Consider the following 15333-nt stretch of genomic DNA (forward strand, 5'->3'; position numbering starts at 1 on the left):
AATATTTTGCTATTAATATCCTCGTCCATTTATTGTATAGGTATTTCTTTCCTTGTTTAATTCTATTATGTATAGATACATCAGTTAAACGCGTATTCCTCCTTGCCAAAAAAAAAAAAAAAAGTGTGTTCCCTTGAATTTATTTTGTACTTTTAAGGAATTACATTTGATCCTACCATGTATAGATATGAAGGTTGAACACGAATTCCTCTGTTTTGTTTTGTTTTGTTTTTGTTTTTTTTGTTTTTTTTTTTTTTTGTTTTTCCTCTACTCCTTAATGGAATTGCACAAGGTGTTTAAATCTGCTATGTATAGACGCGTATTCCTTCTTTTTCGAGAAAAACATGTATTCCTATATATTTATTTTGTACTCTAATAGAATAACATTTAATCCTACCATATATAGATATGCAGGTTGAACACGTATTCCTCTATATTTTTTCCTCAAATCTTTAATGGAATTAGGGGAGGTGATTTAATTAAAGTTATCACACCATCAAGGATAAGAGACCGTGCCCATTTAACGCGGAAAAAAATCGTCTGCAATTCTGATCTTGTACAATTCTGTGCAATACCACCTTTAGGCGGTGACACGTGTATTGATACCAATACAATGGTTCAGATCTGATTTAAATGCCTCTTCACTGATTTAATGTTTTATTAGTTGTACAAGATCTGGACCATTGTATTGGTATCAATACACGTGTCACCGCCTGAAGGTGGTATTGCACGGAATTGTACGAGTTCGAAATTGTAGACGATTTCAACCCCACCCATTGCTTGGGGAAAATTTTCACCTTTTTGCTTTTTTAATTGTAATAAAAAAAAAAAAATTCCTTCATCACAGGTTTTAGAACCCTCCCAAAAAATCCCTCCAACATCCTTTATGATAAATGAAATCCATTCACTATGGTCTTTGAAAAACTTGATCCCTACGGAACATGAGTTGAGAGGGTGAGGAATCAGGATCCAAGAATTCTCCCTCAAATTGTATGAAAATTGTAGATTGAGCCCTCCAAGAATTTTATTTATTATTATTATTTTATTTTTAATGAAAACCTTCCAAGATTGTTGGGATGTATGAAAGAGAAAATGCATATTCGCAAATGAGCAAGTGACACATAAAAAACTATTATAACCCTACTCAATAGAATATTCTTATCAAAGTGAAGTGATGTGACACCTTATAGCTTAAGGTGGAATGCTGTGGAGTGTTCTACCAAAAACAAAGGAGTACTGTGGACTGTGGAGTGCGCCCACTTACAAATTGCAATGGACATCTTCCTTTGTGAGTCGGACTCAAAAAGTATTACCAGTCAACTCAAATTGTCCTAGTGGAGGACAAAGAACAAACCAGATGGATGAAGACTGGATTCTCAGAACATTGTCATAGAAACTATCTTATATAATAATTATTATTATTATTATTTTTATCTTCATTTAAAATATTATCTGTAACACTTTTATTAAAAATAAATAGTTGAATAATTAGGTTTTCAGTATAAACTAATCATATCAGAAAATCTAATTTTCCAATGGTTGTTTGAGGACTATATAATTTTTGGATCTTAAAATTTTCTTTTGAAAATTTTTCAATAACTCGAGTGTACAGAATTTTCAATACTTATACAACCCGCCACACTTATATGATTCTCACAATCAATAGAGGTCGCATAATTCAAATTTAGTTATAACTCCATTTTATGTAATTATTTTATATACTCTTACAAAGAAAAACAAGCATTGAAAACTTTTACGATGACTTTTCCATCATCTTTTACCTCCTTCCAACAATAAGACTCCATCTATTTTCATGTAATAGATTAAAATTTTTACAAGTAAACTTGTACGTGCTGAAAAAATTTCTAATGTTTATTTAAAGGTAGAATATGATGTAAAGTGCTATTGTAGGATTTTTCAATCCTTATTTGCCATTTATTTTACATAACAAAAATTATTTCAAATAATTACGTAAAATACCATTATAACCAAATTTGAATTACCCTCTCATATACATGTGAGAATCATATGTGGACAATTTAGGAGTAACACTTTCATTAGATAATGTTGAATCTTTTTATGGTAATTGCGAGCACCTATATGATTGGAAAATGGCACTAAAATCAAAATTTTATTGCGTATCCACTTTCATATGTGAGTCTTATTTCAACCAATAAGGTTTCACCCATTTCCTTATAAAATATTACTAGTAATTTTCACCCAAAAAATTTACCTGAAAAATTTTACAAGTTTGTATATACGGAAATCTTTTCGATGTGCTTGATTGTCATTTATTTTATCACATTTCAAATAATTACATAAAATGCCACTATAATTATATTTGAATGACACAACCCTCTCGTATATTCATGATAACTATAGATGAATATGGCTTACCAAAACGTTGTTTGTGCCACAAGTTGATTGTCTTTAGCTGTTAATTCTTCTTTTGACGGTAAGAGAGCAAAAGCCTGATGAGAACGCCGCCCAAAATCAAAGTAGAAGAGTGGCCGCTCCTTTGACCTTTGCCAATCAGATTCCCAAAATAAGCAAGAAGATGAAACAACACACAATTTGATCCATAAGTTGACAGAGCCTAAAAAAAAAAAATGGATTTTTGAGAATCAAAGATCGAGGAGAAGAAAGAGGTAAGGTAACTGATCCAATATGAGTAATTTCACTAATACAACGACCAAAGTTTAATAAGAAGATAATGGCATGACAGAGAGCATGATTTGATGAGTTTATGAAGTAGAGGCTTTTGGGTCGGACCATGTCCACAACAACATATGATTCCATATAGGAAGTTAAACATCTAAGTTGGAGTCTTTCTACTTTTGAAACTGATATAACAATCTGCTTTAATTAAAGGAAATTGATGGGTTCCATATGCTCGTCAAGTCTCAGTCTATACTTTGAAAAGAGATTCAAAGAAGTGTGATATTTCACAAGAAGATGGATAGGTTTAGTGGAGATTGTATGGTAGTTTTGAAAAGGAAATGTCTCAAGTCTAGGTTTGCAACACCTTTGTGAAACTGCAATCACAGTCAAACAAAAATATCACTATAGAAAGGGATGGGATCATGGAAATGAGGTGGATTAATTGGTACCTCTTCTTTTGTAGCCTCTTTGTTTTATTTGTAACTCTGGTTGCAAGGGAAATAAAGGGGAACTGAAATTACTAAGTAGAATTTTTTATAAACTTTACATGATAATGTTACTAACTCTAAAAAATATGATATTTGGTTATGAAATTTTATTTTATTTTGCAATTATATTTATTTGATTTGAATACGAATATATTTTATATTAAAAATTATATTTATCGATATAGTAAGAGTTTTAGGTAGGTTACATAATCATGATTAAAAAAAAATTCAAAAGTTAATTAAGTTCCATTTTCTTGAAATTAAATGGAGAATGTATTTCTTTGTTTTAATACAAAGATGAGTGGGGGTGTGGGGTAGCCAACCCTAGTTGCCTTATAAATTAAGCAAGTCCTACAAACATTTTCTAATAGGTAGGGCCATCATGATTTACTAATATTTAGGAACATTAGATAATATTGGTGTTAATTCATATTTAAAAAAAGTATGATATTGGTGAAAACAGCTCCAAAATCACCTCTTGCCCTAGTTTAATAAACTCGTCTACATAGAACTAATTAGTCTCTTAATCAATACCATAGAGATTCCCAAACCTTCCAAAATTTTGAGTCTAACCAGTCTTTAATGTAAAATTTCCTAGTTTCTATACTCAATGATCAACTCTCTCTTATGAAACTCTATTCAATTTTTTCTATTAAGATTGCATCTTGTTGTAACCAAAGTGGTGAATTGATAAATTTTAACCTTCTTCTGATTGTCACTTGTCTTATTTTAAAAAATTCTTACAATTAAAGGAAGAAAATGTTTCAAAATAATTTGGAAGTTACCATCCACCATGTCATTCTCATGCATTTTTTCTATACACATGTGAAATGACATAATTTCACCATCACTTAAGGATTAAGTGTGTTATACTAATGGGCAAAAAGGTAAAGTTACAATTTCTTTTTCACTAATTTTGGTTGAACCACATCAAACATAGCTAATGGTACAAAGTTCACAAACTACCATTATGCATCTCTTCGTTTAAGGTTTCCACAATTAAATGGTGATAATCAATGAGCACAAACCTATGATTTTAAACAAACTAATATGTGCCAATTTTTTAATTTTAGTTTATTTTATTTCTTATGAGTTTTTAACTTTAAAATAAATATGAATATTTGTGAAGAAGTATAGACTAGCCGAACAAGGATTTAGGTTTATATGATAGCGTACCTCATATACATATTACATTTAACCGACATAATGGGGGGACCCTACTTGCCACAAATGGGAAATGACAACTTTGTAATTTGAACCACTTAAGTTGCAAGTAATATAGAGTTCAAGTTTTATCAAGCCATGTTAGCAGGATACTCTATTGCATGGATTCATCCATTTATCACCATGTAGAAGTTCAATGTATTAAAGAGTGCTATTTGTTTGGGAATGTATGCTACGTCAGCAAGAAATACCCATTCATAGCCCCCTTTTGTATAATTAAAGAGGGACAGGAAGTCATTACATTGGAGTAAGAGAGAGATTGAGGAATAGACACAGGGTCTGAGCATAGGGTATGTGCTCTTGAACAGAAAACATTGTCCCATAAAAATTTCTTTAATGTTTAGAGAAAGGGAACATTTGTGTTTCCATGCATCGAAAAAAAACTTGGAAAGCTCCCTCTGGTCTGCCATTCATAATTCATTGCTTGGAAGATGCATTGGAATCCATATTGGCTCATATACAAAGCTACACTATCACGTGTCACATGACATGTATGGGTGGAGAGGAAAGAATGTGAGTCAGGTGGTCATCCATCAATACCAATATCAATACCGATATGAATAGACTTATATCACAGCCAACCCGATCCAGATACCTAAACCCATGAGTGGTCCACCAGCCTTATCTAATGGAGAAAGTGACTAACTGGACTTTTGGACCACCCCCACAAAACAACCCAAATCATGAAAACTAACCATTTGTAGTATTTGAATCCCTTGGGACTTGGGAGTCACATAGCCCTTCTATGTTTTCTTTGAAACTAGAAGAGAAACCAAGGAGAACCCTTAAAACACATCCCACTGAATACCAATACCAAGGCCATCCTATTGAGACTCATTTCAAAAGGCAAACAGCTAAGAGATAAGAGAGTTTCTAATCAAAGCAGTGGCACCAAAGCACCTTGGTACCAAAACAGAAGGACTGAACCCTTTTTAATTGAGTTTCCTTATCTTAAGTTCACAAGAAGGAAGTGCCATTCTTTCATACCATACACACACACTCAATTGACACTTGCCAGCCATCTCCAGCGTAACGCTGTACACGCGGCCCTACCGTTTATTAAAATCATAAAGAATCCAATGGCCATGTGGCTATCGATTCTTGAAAATATCGAAGATATCTTACGGTGGTCGTACAAGGAATAGCGTAAACCGGAGATCGACGGTCCAAATTCATGAATATAGATAGCTTCCAACTGACTAAACCCCAACTTTCCATCCTAGAGAAACTATCAACCTTCTAATTAGGTGGAAAGGAGGAGTCAGTTACATAAGGTAAGAAGATAAAGATGGATGCTTGGGTTGATTAATGGTGTTAATGACATTGTGGCTGTTGCAAACTCTAACAATTAAGGTAGAGCCCACAGGATCAAGTCGTCCAATGGGGATATTTTCCTTTCTTCAAATTCCACAGTCCACCATCAGCACAGTGGGCCCTAACTGTTACCCCTTCAATGGGCCAAAAGCTCTAATCACTTAATCAGTAAAAAGACTTGGGTACATGGCTGAGGCTGAAACCATTACAAGTATCTTTGCCATATGTGGTTTGTATTCAAAACCCATTCATTGAATGCACCATCTTTCCCTTCCAATTTAAAGACCCTCATCCCCCATCCTTACCCTACCAAGCCTCACACTCCCCTCCCCTCCCCTCCCTCCCCATAACAACTTGAGAAGTGAGACAGATCCATCAACCCCAAGGCACCCAACCCAGTAATCCACCACCCTAACTTCTGCAGAAGTCCAAAATGATGTCCACTCTCCCTCTTGCACAGTGGGTGATCCTACTCTTCTTCTTCCATAAGATGCTGATCTTGACCACTGCAACAGAACTGAAGCAGGGTTTTTACGCAGAAACATGTCCAGGAGCAGAATCGGTGGTGAGAGAAGTGATGAAGAAAGCCATGAAAAGGGATCCAAGAAATGCAGCATCTGTCATGCGCTTTCAGTTCCATGATTGCTTTGTTGATGTATGGTTGCCTCTGTGTGTTTGATTCAATTTTCTATTTATTTTTTTTTAAAGCCAATCCTTGCGCTGTGATGTCATTAGCATTGTTAATCTTTTTTGTAGGGCTGTGACGCTTCTTTATTGCTAGATGACACACCTAATATGCTTGGCGAGAAACTCTCTCTGTCAAATATAAACTCGCTGAGATCATATGAAGTCATCGATGAAGCAAAGGAGGAGTTAGAGAATCTCTGTCCAGGCGTTGTATCATGCGCAGATATTATTATCATGGCCTCTAGAGATGCCGTCGTATTGGTGACAACAACTTCCATGGAAACCCAACTCAGAGATTACATAAAAATCCACTCTTTTTCACATATGTGCTCTGTTTTTTTTTTTCTGTTGCAGACCGGAGGACCCAATTGGGAAGTCAAGCTGGGAAGGAAAGATAGCTTGATGGCTAGCCAAGAAGACTCCAACAAAATCATGCCAAGCCCAAGAGCCACTGCAAGCGCGCTCATCGATCTATTCAGTGAGTTTGATCTCTCTGTAAAGGACCTTGTAGCCCTCTCTGGTTCTCACTCGATTGGCAACGGACGGTGCTTCTCAATTGTCTACCGCCTCTACAATCAGTCGGGCACAGGCAAGCCTGACCCTGCGATGGAGCCCGAGTATAGAGAAAAGCTTGACAAGCTCTGCCCAATAGGAGGAGACGAGGAGATAATAGGAGACCTTGATGCAACTCCACATGTTTTCGATAATCAATATTTTAAGGACTTGGTCTCTGGAAGAGGATTTCTCAATTCAGATCAAACTCTATACACCAATGAATGGACTCGCGAATTCGTGCAAAACTTCAGCAGCAATCAAGAGGAGTTCTTTAATGCCTTTGTCGAGGGTATGGTGAAAATGGGTGATCTCCAATCTGGCCGTCCGGGAGAAATCCGGCAGAATTGCAGAGTTGTTAACCAGCGACCTATGGAAATCTTGATTGAGACTTTAGATGATGAACTAATAGAGAAGTGAGAGATAGAAGAGATTATCATTACCAGTGTAATAGTCTGATCAGTAGTATTGGATAGAAAGTAATAAAGATGAGATTAGATGTTAGCTTTCATGGAAAACCATTAGAAGAAAACTACTGCAAATGTGAGAATCCCATTGTAGAATAGATGGACAGGCAACTTGGAACTTGCCTTGCTAATCCTGTGCAATTGCGTTAGTTGTTGCAAATTGCAATAGGGTGTGGGGCACGTTTGGCATCATCTATTTTGAGTGATTCTACTTGGAAATTGGAATTGGTTTTTATGCATATTTTATTCTCATTAGTTCTCAACTCTCAGTGCAACGCTAAAGTTGTTCTATTGTGATCTAGTGGCTGTTGGATTCGAGGCCTCTCTGTGAAGCGGAGATAAGGGTCTCGTGCATTGGATACATCCATTGGGAGTCACATGTGACTTGTGAGAATCATTTTAGGCAAAAACACCAACCATCGAATGGAGGAGAGACAGTAATGTCATTTTTCCCTTCTATTAGAGGATGAGCCAATGTACCGGCCGTTTATGTACACACAATCGTGCATGGACCCTTTATAAAAGGGAAAAAATAATTTATTATTGAGAAAAAGAACCCTGCCAATCTAGCGACTCTAGTAGGGCGTAAAAAAAACGTGTTACCCCATCCCATTGTGCACTGAAAATACTCCCAGTTGCCCTCCCATTGGCCTGCGAGTCTGGCATAGGCCTATAGAGTCATTGCACCCTTTGTTTTTACTTTTTGGTAGAAGGAAAACATTAACTCTCAGATGATCTCATCACAATTAAGCTTAGATGATGAAAATCACAATTTGCTTAGGGCTTAGATGATAAAATCCCCATAAACCCATGATATAGAGTGAAAGGCTTTGTAGAGATTCAAAGCGAATTTGAATTTTCTTTCATTATGGATCTTGAGTTTGGCCTATAAAGACTCAGATTTTAAGAGGTGATAAGAATGATGGTCCACGCTTGGCCCCTATTTGTGTTTCAGTGTTTGGAGCTAAGACGGCAAGGATTGTTCTGTACTTGGAAAAGCCCACTGTGTGAAGGCCATGTAAAGGATATTTCTTAAAGTGGACCACCCAGTGGGAAAGAGAGAGAAGGACTAGCTACTAGGTAGTGCAATTCTACATATGATCCAACATAAGCAAGCAGGGAGGGGTTTGTTTGATAGCCATTAATGGTGGAAAGAAGGCAAAACTAGTAGAAAGGGTCATTGATTTTTCACTTTTAGTAACCTGAAAGGTCACATACAGCTCCTAGTTTTATAGCCAAGGTGGAATCCGTCTCACCAACTACTAACTCACTAATTAAGGTGAAAATCAGTTTCTTCAATAAACTCTCTCTCTCTCTCTCTCTCTCTCTCTCTCTCTCTCTCTCTCTCTCTCTCTCTCTCTCTCTCTCTCTCTCTCTCTCTCTCTCTCTCTCGTGTAGCTGAATAGGGACGGGAATCAATCCCAAAACAGAAATGCCAGCATTGGGAGTTTAAGTTGTGATTTTCATTTCATTTCAACTTACTGTTCAGAAATTTCGGATTCTGATAGTAAACCAAAATGTTTATCTCCTTTGGAATATTTCAGTTCCAAATTCATGTTTTCAGCTATTTCACACATTTTAGCCAAATTTTTCAAAGTGGTTTTCAGTCAAAAATAGATTAAAACTGTAGGCTGGGCCAACCAAATGGAAAGAAAATTCCACTTTATGCAAGCTAAGATGGATTATATATGTTAAATCACACACACTTTTAATTCTACCAAGGGAACAACTTGTTCTCACCAAATTGGTGACCAAAAAGTTATAACTTTCTTTTAATTGAATGACAACCGTCTGATAGTTGGGGAAGCTTTGATGAGTTAAGCGCGTGTTCATTGGCCGTTACCTTCCCACCACCTCCTTCTATGGAGGAGGTATGAATTTAAAAAATAAAAACCCTTCTTGTAATTGCATTCTATGTTTTTCCAAAAATCTATTTAATGTAGATTTAAAAGAGTTTTTTAAAAAAAATGTTGAAATTAAAATTTAATATAATTTTATATGAAATGATAGAGTTTAATCTCATTAAAAAGGAAAACGCATTATACTCGAACGGCCAAAAAAGTAAAGTCTTATGGACCTAATTTTCCTAAGACCACAGCGAATAAGAACCGTGGCTCATCGACCATGTACAAGTGGGGAGAAAGATTGGAAGTAATGGGAGCGAAAAAAAAATTTTTGTCCTAATCTTATTGTAACCAACTTGTATTACAACAAAATTTTCCCATTCATCAAATGGTAAAATTTTTATTTTATATGAAAAATAAATCCAAAATTAACCACTCAAATAAAATTTACAACACAGACTTTGTCCTAATCTTATTGTAACCAACTTGTATTACAACAAAATTTTCCTATTCATCAAATGATAAAAATTTTATTTTATATGAAAAATCCAAAATTGACCACTCAAATAAAATTTACAACACAGACTATCCTTATGGTATCTAGGGCACTTACACTCGCATTTTTTTCTTAGGTTGTGATGAAGAACTAATCACAGGTGCACATATTTCAATCGTCAACCAAAGAACCCCAATTCTTTCTTGGGAGCTATCAGTTAGGGGTGGACCAAACCATACAAAGATGAGTAATCCAACAGAATACTTTACAAAGGGCGGGAATTGGCTACACAAACCCTTATCTTCAAGTCCTAATGATTTTTGGCTTTCTCCTTGGACATTAAATGTCTGAACACTTGACCTAGTGATAAGTATCTTTGTTAAACTTTTGACAAAAAAAAAATAGGTCAGCCCCCTTTTATCCCTTTCTTGGTGGCACTTTACCATCATGTCACTAATTGTGCAGAGATTTCCCACGATGGGGTAAAAATAAGGGTTTTTCACACCACACCAATGTCGAGCGGTTTTATCAATAGGGATACAGAAGAAAGAGTGTCAAGACTTAAAGAGGAATCATTGAAGAGAGAACGAATGGACATGAGATTGTGATTAAACAAGAATCTTTTTTTTTGTTTTTTTGAAATGCATTCCTTGGTGTTCATTAGGGTTAAAACCTGGAATCGAGATCCAGATTGGTCTAGACTAATTTCAATTATAATTGATGAGAAACTGGTCAAAATCATAATATTTGAGTCCTCATAAAAGTCATAATCCCACAAGTACGTTGAGTGTGAATTTTTCACCACCTCCTCCTCCCCATGCATCCCCTCTTGCCATAATATGTGAAATTTCTATAGGGAAAGGGCTGCGGCAAGGACACTGGACAAGTTCAGTTTCACCTCAAAGCAGGAGGTTGATCTGACTCATTAACTGAGTTTATTCGATTTTTAGACAGAGATGAATGAACACAAAGACAAAGGCAAAGGCAAAAGCAAAGATAAAAACGTATACCAAGACACCAGAGCAGGTCTGAATCCGACTTCATAATTTTCCAAATTTCAAATGATTATGGAGAAATTTTATGTTGGGAAAGTGTTTTCTATGGGGAATGTGGGTCTGGTCATGTGTGAGGAATAACAGGAACGTACGAGGAAGTATTTACATAAGAGTTATTTTTACGTTCATGGGAAGCGACTGAATCATTTCGTCTATGTTTGGCATAGGAGCCACATTTTACTGCAGAAAACATTTTCCTTCTTGTGTTTGATAAGGCTGCATAAAAAAGAGGAAGAAAAATCGGGAAAGAGTAGATGGGAGACTAGAAAAATGGGAACTAAGGGTCCTAACATGTACCTCAGCCATTAGATGTTTACTGCCACTCACCACCTCCCTGCGAAAAACCAAGGCTAGTAAGTCTAGCTTCCCAAGTCCTTTTTCTTTTTATTTTTTTTCCCCCTTTTAGAAGGAAAGAAATGATTGGGTTCCCTAGTCTAGTTGCTTGAAAGAGTGCTCTCAAATTCTGAAAAGTTACACCCTCAGTTTTAGGATCTGGCAATCGCATTGATATTGATATTGTTGGCACCTTATAACCAAGATATCAATATTCTGAGGGGAAAAGTAGTTTGATCTGAATCGATAATCAGCTGAGAGCAATACAAGTGACACAATGATACTTAAAACCTAGACTACATTCCACAATCAAATTAAAAATAAAAAAATAAAAAAAAAGGAGAGGATGCTCATGGCAAGCAGCATAAGAGGAGAGCATCAATAGGTGTGACAAAACGTATCATTCATGGGATCATACAAAGAAGGACAACAAGATCATTCCTGTAAAGAGACTAAAGATAAACACAGATAGGTGCATCTTGTTTCACCAAAATGGTGAAATCAGTAGTTGTAGCCTTCCTTGGTTTGTCCTTGTTTATGCCCAAGAAAATTTTAATGTAGGGGTAAAAAAAGGGTTTTCACAAAAAATTAAAAATGACTTGTCAGTATATCATTAATAAAGGTTGCACACATTTTTGATAAGCATGTTAAAAGACAAGATTTAACTTTTTTTTTTTTTTTAAGGTAAAAACAAGATTTAACCACATAGGAAAAAAATTGCATTATACAGCCCTCTTTAGTATTATTTTCCTTTTTGATTTTTATTCACAAAAAAAGTTTTGGTTGCACTTGTAACATTTTTTGAGTTTGTTTCTGTTTAATAAAAAATTCAAAAAACATAAAAACCCAAAAGAAATCAAAAGTCATTTACGTATTTTGACTACAATTGATTTTCAGTTATTTTTGCGCCGAACTTTGATGACTACATGCTTAAGGTCCAAATATAAGGGATAAAATAATCAACCCCTCTTTTTCAGTCCAAAGTGGAGAAGGAGAGATAAGGAAAATGGGTGAAGAGAACATTTGTTGACCCTAACTAGGCCAAAAATAATTTTCAGTTTTTTTGTGCCGAATTTTAATGACTTCATGCTTAAAGTCTCAATATGAAGGGATAAATTAATCATTCACTTTATAATTAGAAATCCAAGCCCCTTACCCCCTCTTCTTGAGTCTAAGTGGAGAAAGAGAGTTATAAGAAATATGGGTGAAGAGATCTCTTCACCTATTTCTTCAAAAAACTATTTTACACATTAGAGATACCAACTATTTCTAACAAAAAACCATTTTTGTTAAGCAGTTACCAAACCATTTCTATGTTTCGATAAAAATAGTTTTCATTAATGATTTTATTAAATAGATAAAAATGAAAAAGAAAAATGATACCAAAGAGCACACAAACTATTTCTCACAAAAAAACCATTTTTGTATAGTTACCAAACTATTTTTATGTTTTGATAAAAATGATTTTTATTAAATAGATAAAAATGAAAAAGAAAAATGATACCAAAGAGGGCCTTTAGAAGACCAAAAAAAAATGATTTTTTTCACCAACCTTGATTACAAGAAATGACAAGATTCTACTTCACTCAAAAAAAAAAAAAAAATACATTATACTAAGGGGGCAAAAAAAATAGATTTTTTTCCCCAACCATGGTTACAACAAAATCTTCAAGTATAATTTCCCTAATTTCCCTTCCATATATTGTACACTACATGCTTTCATATCATAATGAAGGTTCCTTTATAACTTCTTCCTCTTTTCGTCTTGGTAGACAGTGGAAGAAAAAAGTGCTTGAAGTTATAAAACGGAAAAAAAATTGCCACCGCGATAATGCACATATTCTTGTGCACGTCATCTCACATTCCACTTATGGACTTTACACTCACCGTCTATTGAATGATTCGGTTTCCGACCCCATCATTAGTGGAAAACTGCACACTCACATCCAGTGATGACTCCCTCCCCCCAGAATAAAAAGATTACAGCACTCTTGTAAATTTGTGATCACTCAAGACCCTACAAGGCTTATATTGGCTTATATTGTTTTTTTACAACTACTCAATATGGTTGCAAGGGAAATAAAGAGAATGGCAAGTGAAATCAAAACAATAATACGGTTTTTTTTTTTCATGTTATGTTCGACAACAGTCTCTCCCCTATTGCTCTCTCCTCCGGCCGCTCTACTGCAGAAGCCGACCATAACGGCGTTGAGAGCAACAAGAGAAATACAAGGAGGTTGTATAAGTTCTCATTTCTAGCAGAGTTAGAAAGAGTTCTGAAGTAGTGTGTGACAAAAAATCTGCCCCTAAAATCATTTCTGAAGCCATAAGCAGCCTACAATGTTACACAGTAGACTAGGATAATATGTTCACTGGAAAGCCTAATCTAAGAAGAGAGAAATCCCATGACTTGCAACCAGATTGAAGGAAAGGGAAGAAAGGTAACCCCATAACATTGACAATTACACTAATGGATACCTAAACCAAAAAAAAAACAAAAATATCAAGGATTTGGGGAGAGATTAAAAATGAATCCCATAGACAAACTATTTCAAACATAAGTCTAACATTCAGAAAATAAATGATGGGGAAGGTCCATATCTGAAACAAAACTATGCTCTGGGAGAATACAAAATGATGACACATCCAGATTCAAACAAGTTCACAATATCATAATAAGCAGTAGCAAAAATTACCTCAAAATCATCTCATTGAACACATTAGTCTTTAAAGGCAACTCTCAAAACTTGTATGGCATGAGCACACTTAAGCTGCAATAGAAGGCTTAGAGGCAGCAGAGAGTCGGGATCTCTTCTTTGCCAAACTCTCACTGCGTCTTTCTCGCTGCTCCTTCAATCTGCTCGCAAGAAGCTTCTGATACTCAGCAGCCTCTGACTTGGCCTTGGCAATCCTCTTCTTCTTCTCAGAAATTCTAGCACGCTTCCTTTGCAGAGTCAAGGGAGTCACAAGCCTCTGTATTTTGGGAGCTTTACTGACCTTCTTCCCTGCCAACCACATAACACCACAATTAATATAATAAAATTCAAGCTCTAGATCATTATATAGTCTCCAATGCAATGGAAATTGATACTGCTTTCAACATTATAAAATAGCAGATGCTTATGACAGTAAAACATACCAGCCTTGTTTGTAAATGTTCGGCGATATGTGTTGACATACTTCCGGACATCATCCTCCTTGGAGAGGTTGAAGAGTTTCCGGATCTTGGATGCCCTTTTTGGACCCCTCATCCTGGGCTTCTCAGTGTCAGTCAATCCAGGAAGATCATTCTCACCCTTCTTGACAATAACCAAATTCAGAACAGATAGGTCTTGGCTGACAATGCACCCACGGACAGACTTTCTCCTTCGCTCACCATTACGCCTTCCATACCCACGGAAACATGGAGTCCCTGTCAACAAAGCCTCAAAAAAATCCTATCAGTATCCTTCAGCACCAGCTGAACTAGAAACAAGTGAAGCTACATAACAAATTACTATAAAAGCTTAAGGGCAACCCATTTAGTGTGCATCACAGAAACACAATCTCCCACTCAACCCACCTCTGTGAAGCAAAAGACGGACACGGCCTGGAGTAAGAACTCCCTGCTTCATTGGGAATCCTTGTTTGTCACAGCCACCCATAATTTTGAAAACATAGCCCTTGAACTCCTGTAAGGACACCACCACTCAATTAAGTAACCATCACAGATTCCTTAAGTTATCACAGGGAATATATCTAAGAACATACCTCTCCCAGGGCATCCCCAAGGACCTCCTGTGAGATCCTCTTGTCAAAAAATGCACGGCTGTATGATAAAAGAAACAAGTAAGGAAAATGGAAAAAAAAGGAATCCGCAGAGTTCCACACAATAGAAGAAAAATTCACATGTGGCAATAGAAGTTGAAAAATAACATAATTTATAATGTTTCAGTAGACTTTTCCCTAAGCTGCCATGAGCAAACAAATAGCAGTTCTTCTGTTTACTTCAATGCAGAACAGTTTTGTATAGCCAAGGATAAATCTAAAAAACAAACGACTTTAAACCTTTGCAAAATTATTCACAAGCCAAGGGAGAGGAAAGTTATGAAGGTCAGTGGGCCATCAAGCCTTAACCAAACAATTCTGGACATGCATCCTAAATGAGAAAATAGGATGTCTATCCTGCACGAGATGGCAGGTTGAAATGGCAGGTTAACGCTTCTCTGGATG

General features: G+C 35.9%; 2 protein-coding genes across 2 annotated transcripts in view; one reads left to right on the forward strand and one right to left on the reverse strand.

The window, feature by feature from the left end:
• The first annotated feature begins 5962 nt into the window (after positions 1-5962).
• LOC122073130 (peroxidase 17-like) lies at positions 5963-7632 on the forward strand. Its single transcript, XM_042637663.1, has 3 exons — positions 5963-6342; positions 6444-6635; positions 6729-7632. Exons 1-3 carry the CDS (start codon positions 6121-6123, stop codon positions 7344-7346), a joined length of 1032 nt encoding a protein of 343 aa, XP_042493597.1. The 5' UTR covers positions 5963-6120; the 3' UTR covers positions 7347-7632.
• Positions 7633-13643: 6011 nt separating this feature from the next.
• Positions 13644-15333, reverse strand: part of LOC122072735 (40S ribosomal protein S6) — a 3637-nt gene continuing 1947 nt past the window's right edge. Inside the window, exons 3-6 of the mRNA XM_042637131.1 lie at positions 14872-14929; positions 14684-14792; positions 14261-14533; positions 13644-14126 (exon numbers count right to left, since the gene is read on the reverse strand). Coding sequence (XP_042493065.1) covers positions 13888-14126; positions 14261-14533; positions 14684-14792; positions 14872-14929 — 679 coding nt within the window. The 3' untranslated portion in view covers positions 13644-13887. The remainder of the gene's footprint in view (positions 14127-14260; positions 14534-14683; positions 14793-14871; positions 14930-15333) is intronic.

This window comes from Macadamia integrifolia, chromosome 3, assembly GCF_013358625.1.
Source record: "Macadamia integrifolia cultivar HAES 741 chromosome 3, SCU_Mint_v3, whole genome shotgun sequence".
Lineage (NCBI taxonomy): Eukaryota > Viridiplantae > Streptophyta > Magnoliopsida > Proteales > Proteaceae > Macadamia > Macadamia integrifolia.

Bases quoted from the DNA above. Each gene is read 5' to 3' on its own strand.
- LOC122073130 (XM_042637663.1), top strand. From the start codon at position 6,121: ATGATGTCCACTCTCCCTCTTGCACAGTGGGTGATCCTACTCTTCTTC. The intron at 6,343-6,443 runs GTATGGTTGCCT...TCTTTTTTGTAG, and splicing joins TCCATGATTGCTTTGTTGAT to GGCTGTGACGCTTCTTTATT. The intron at 6,636-6,728 runs GTGACAACAACT...TTTCTGTTGCAG, and splicing joins CTAGAGATGCCGTCGTATTG to ACCGGAGGACCCAATTGGGA.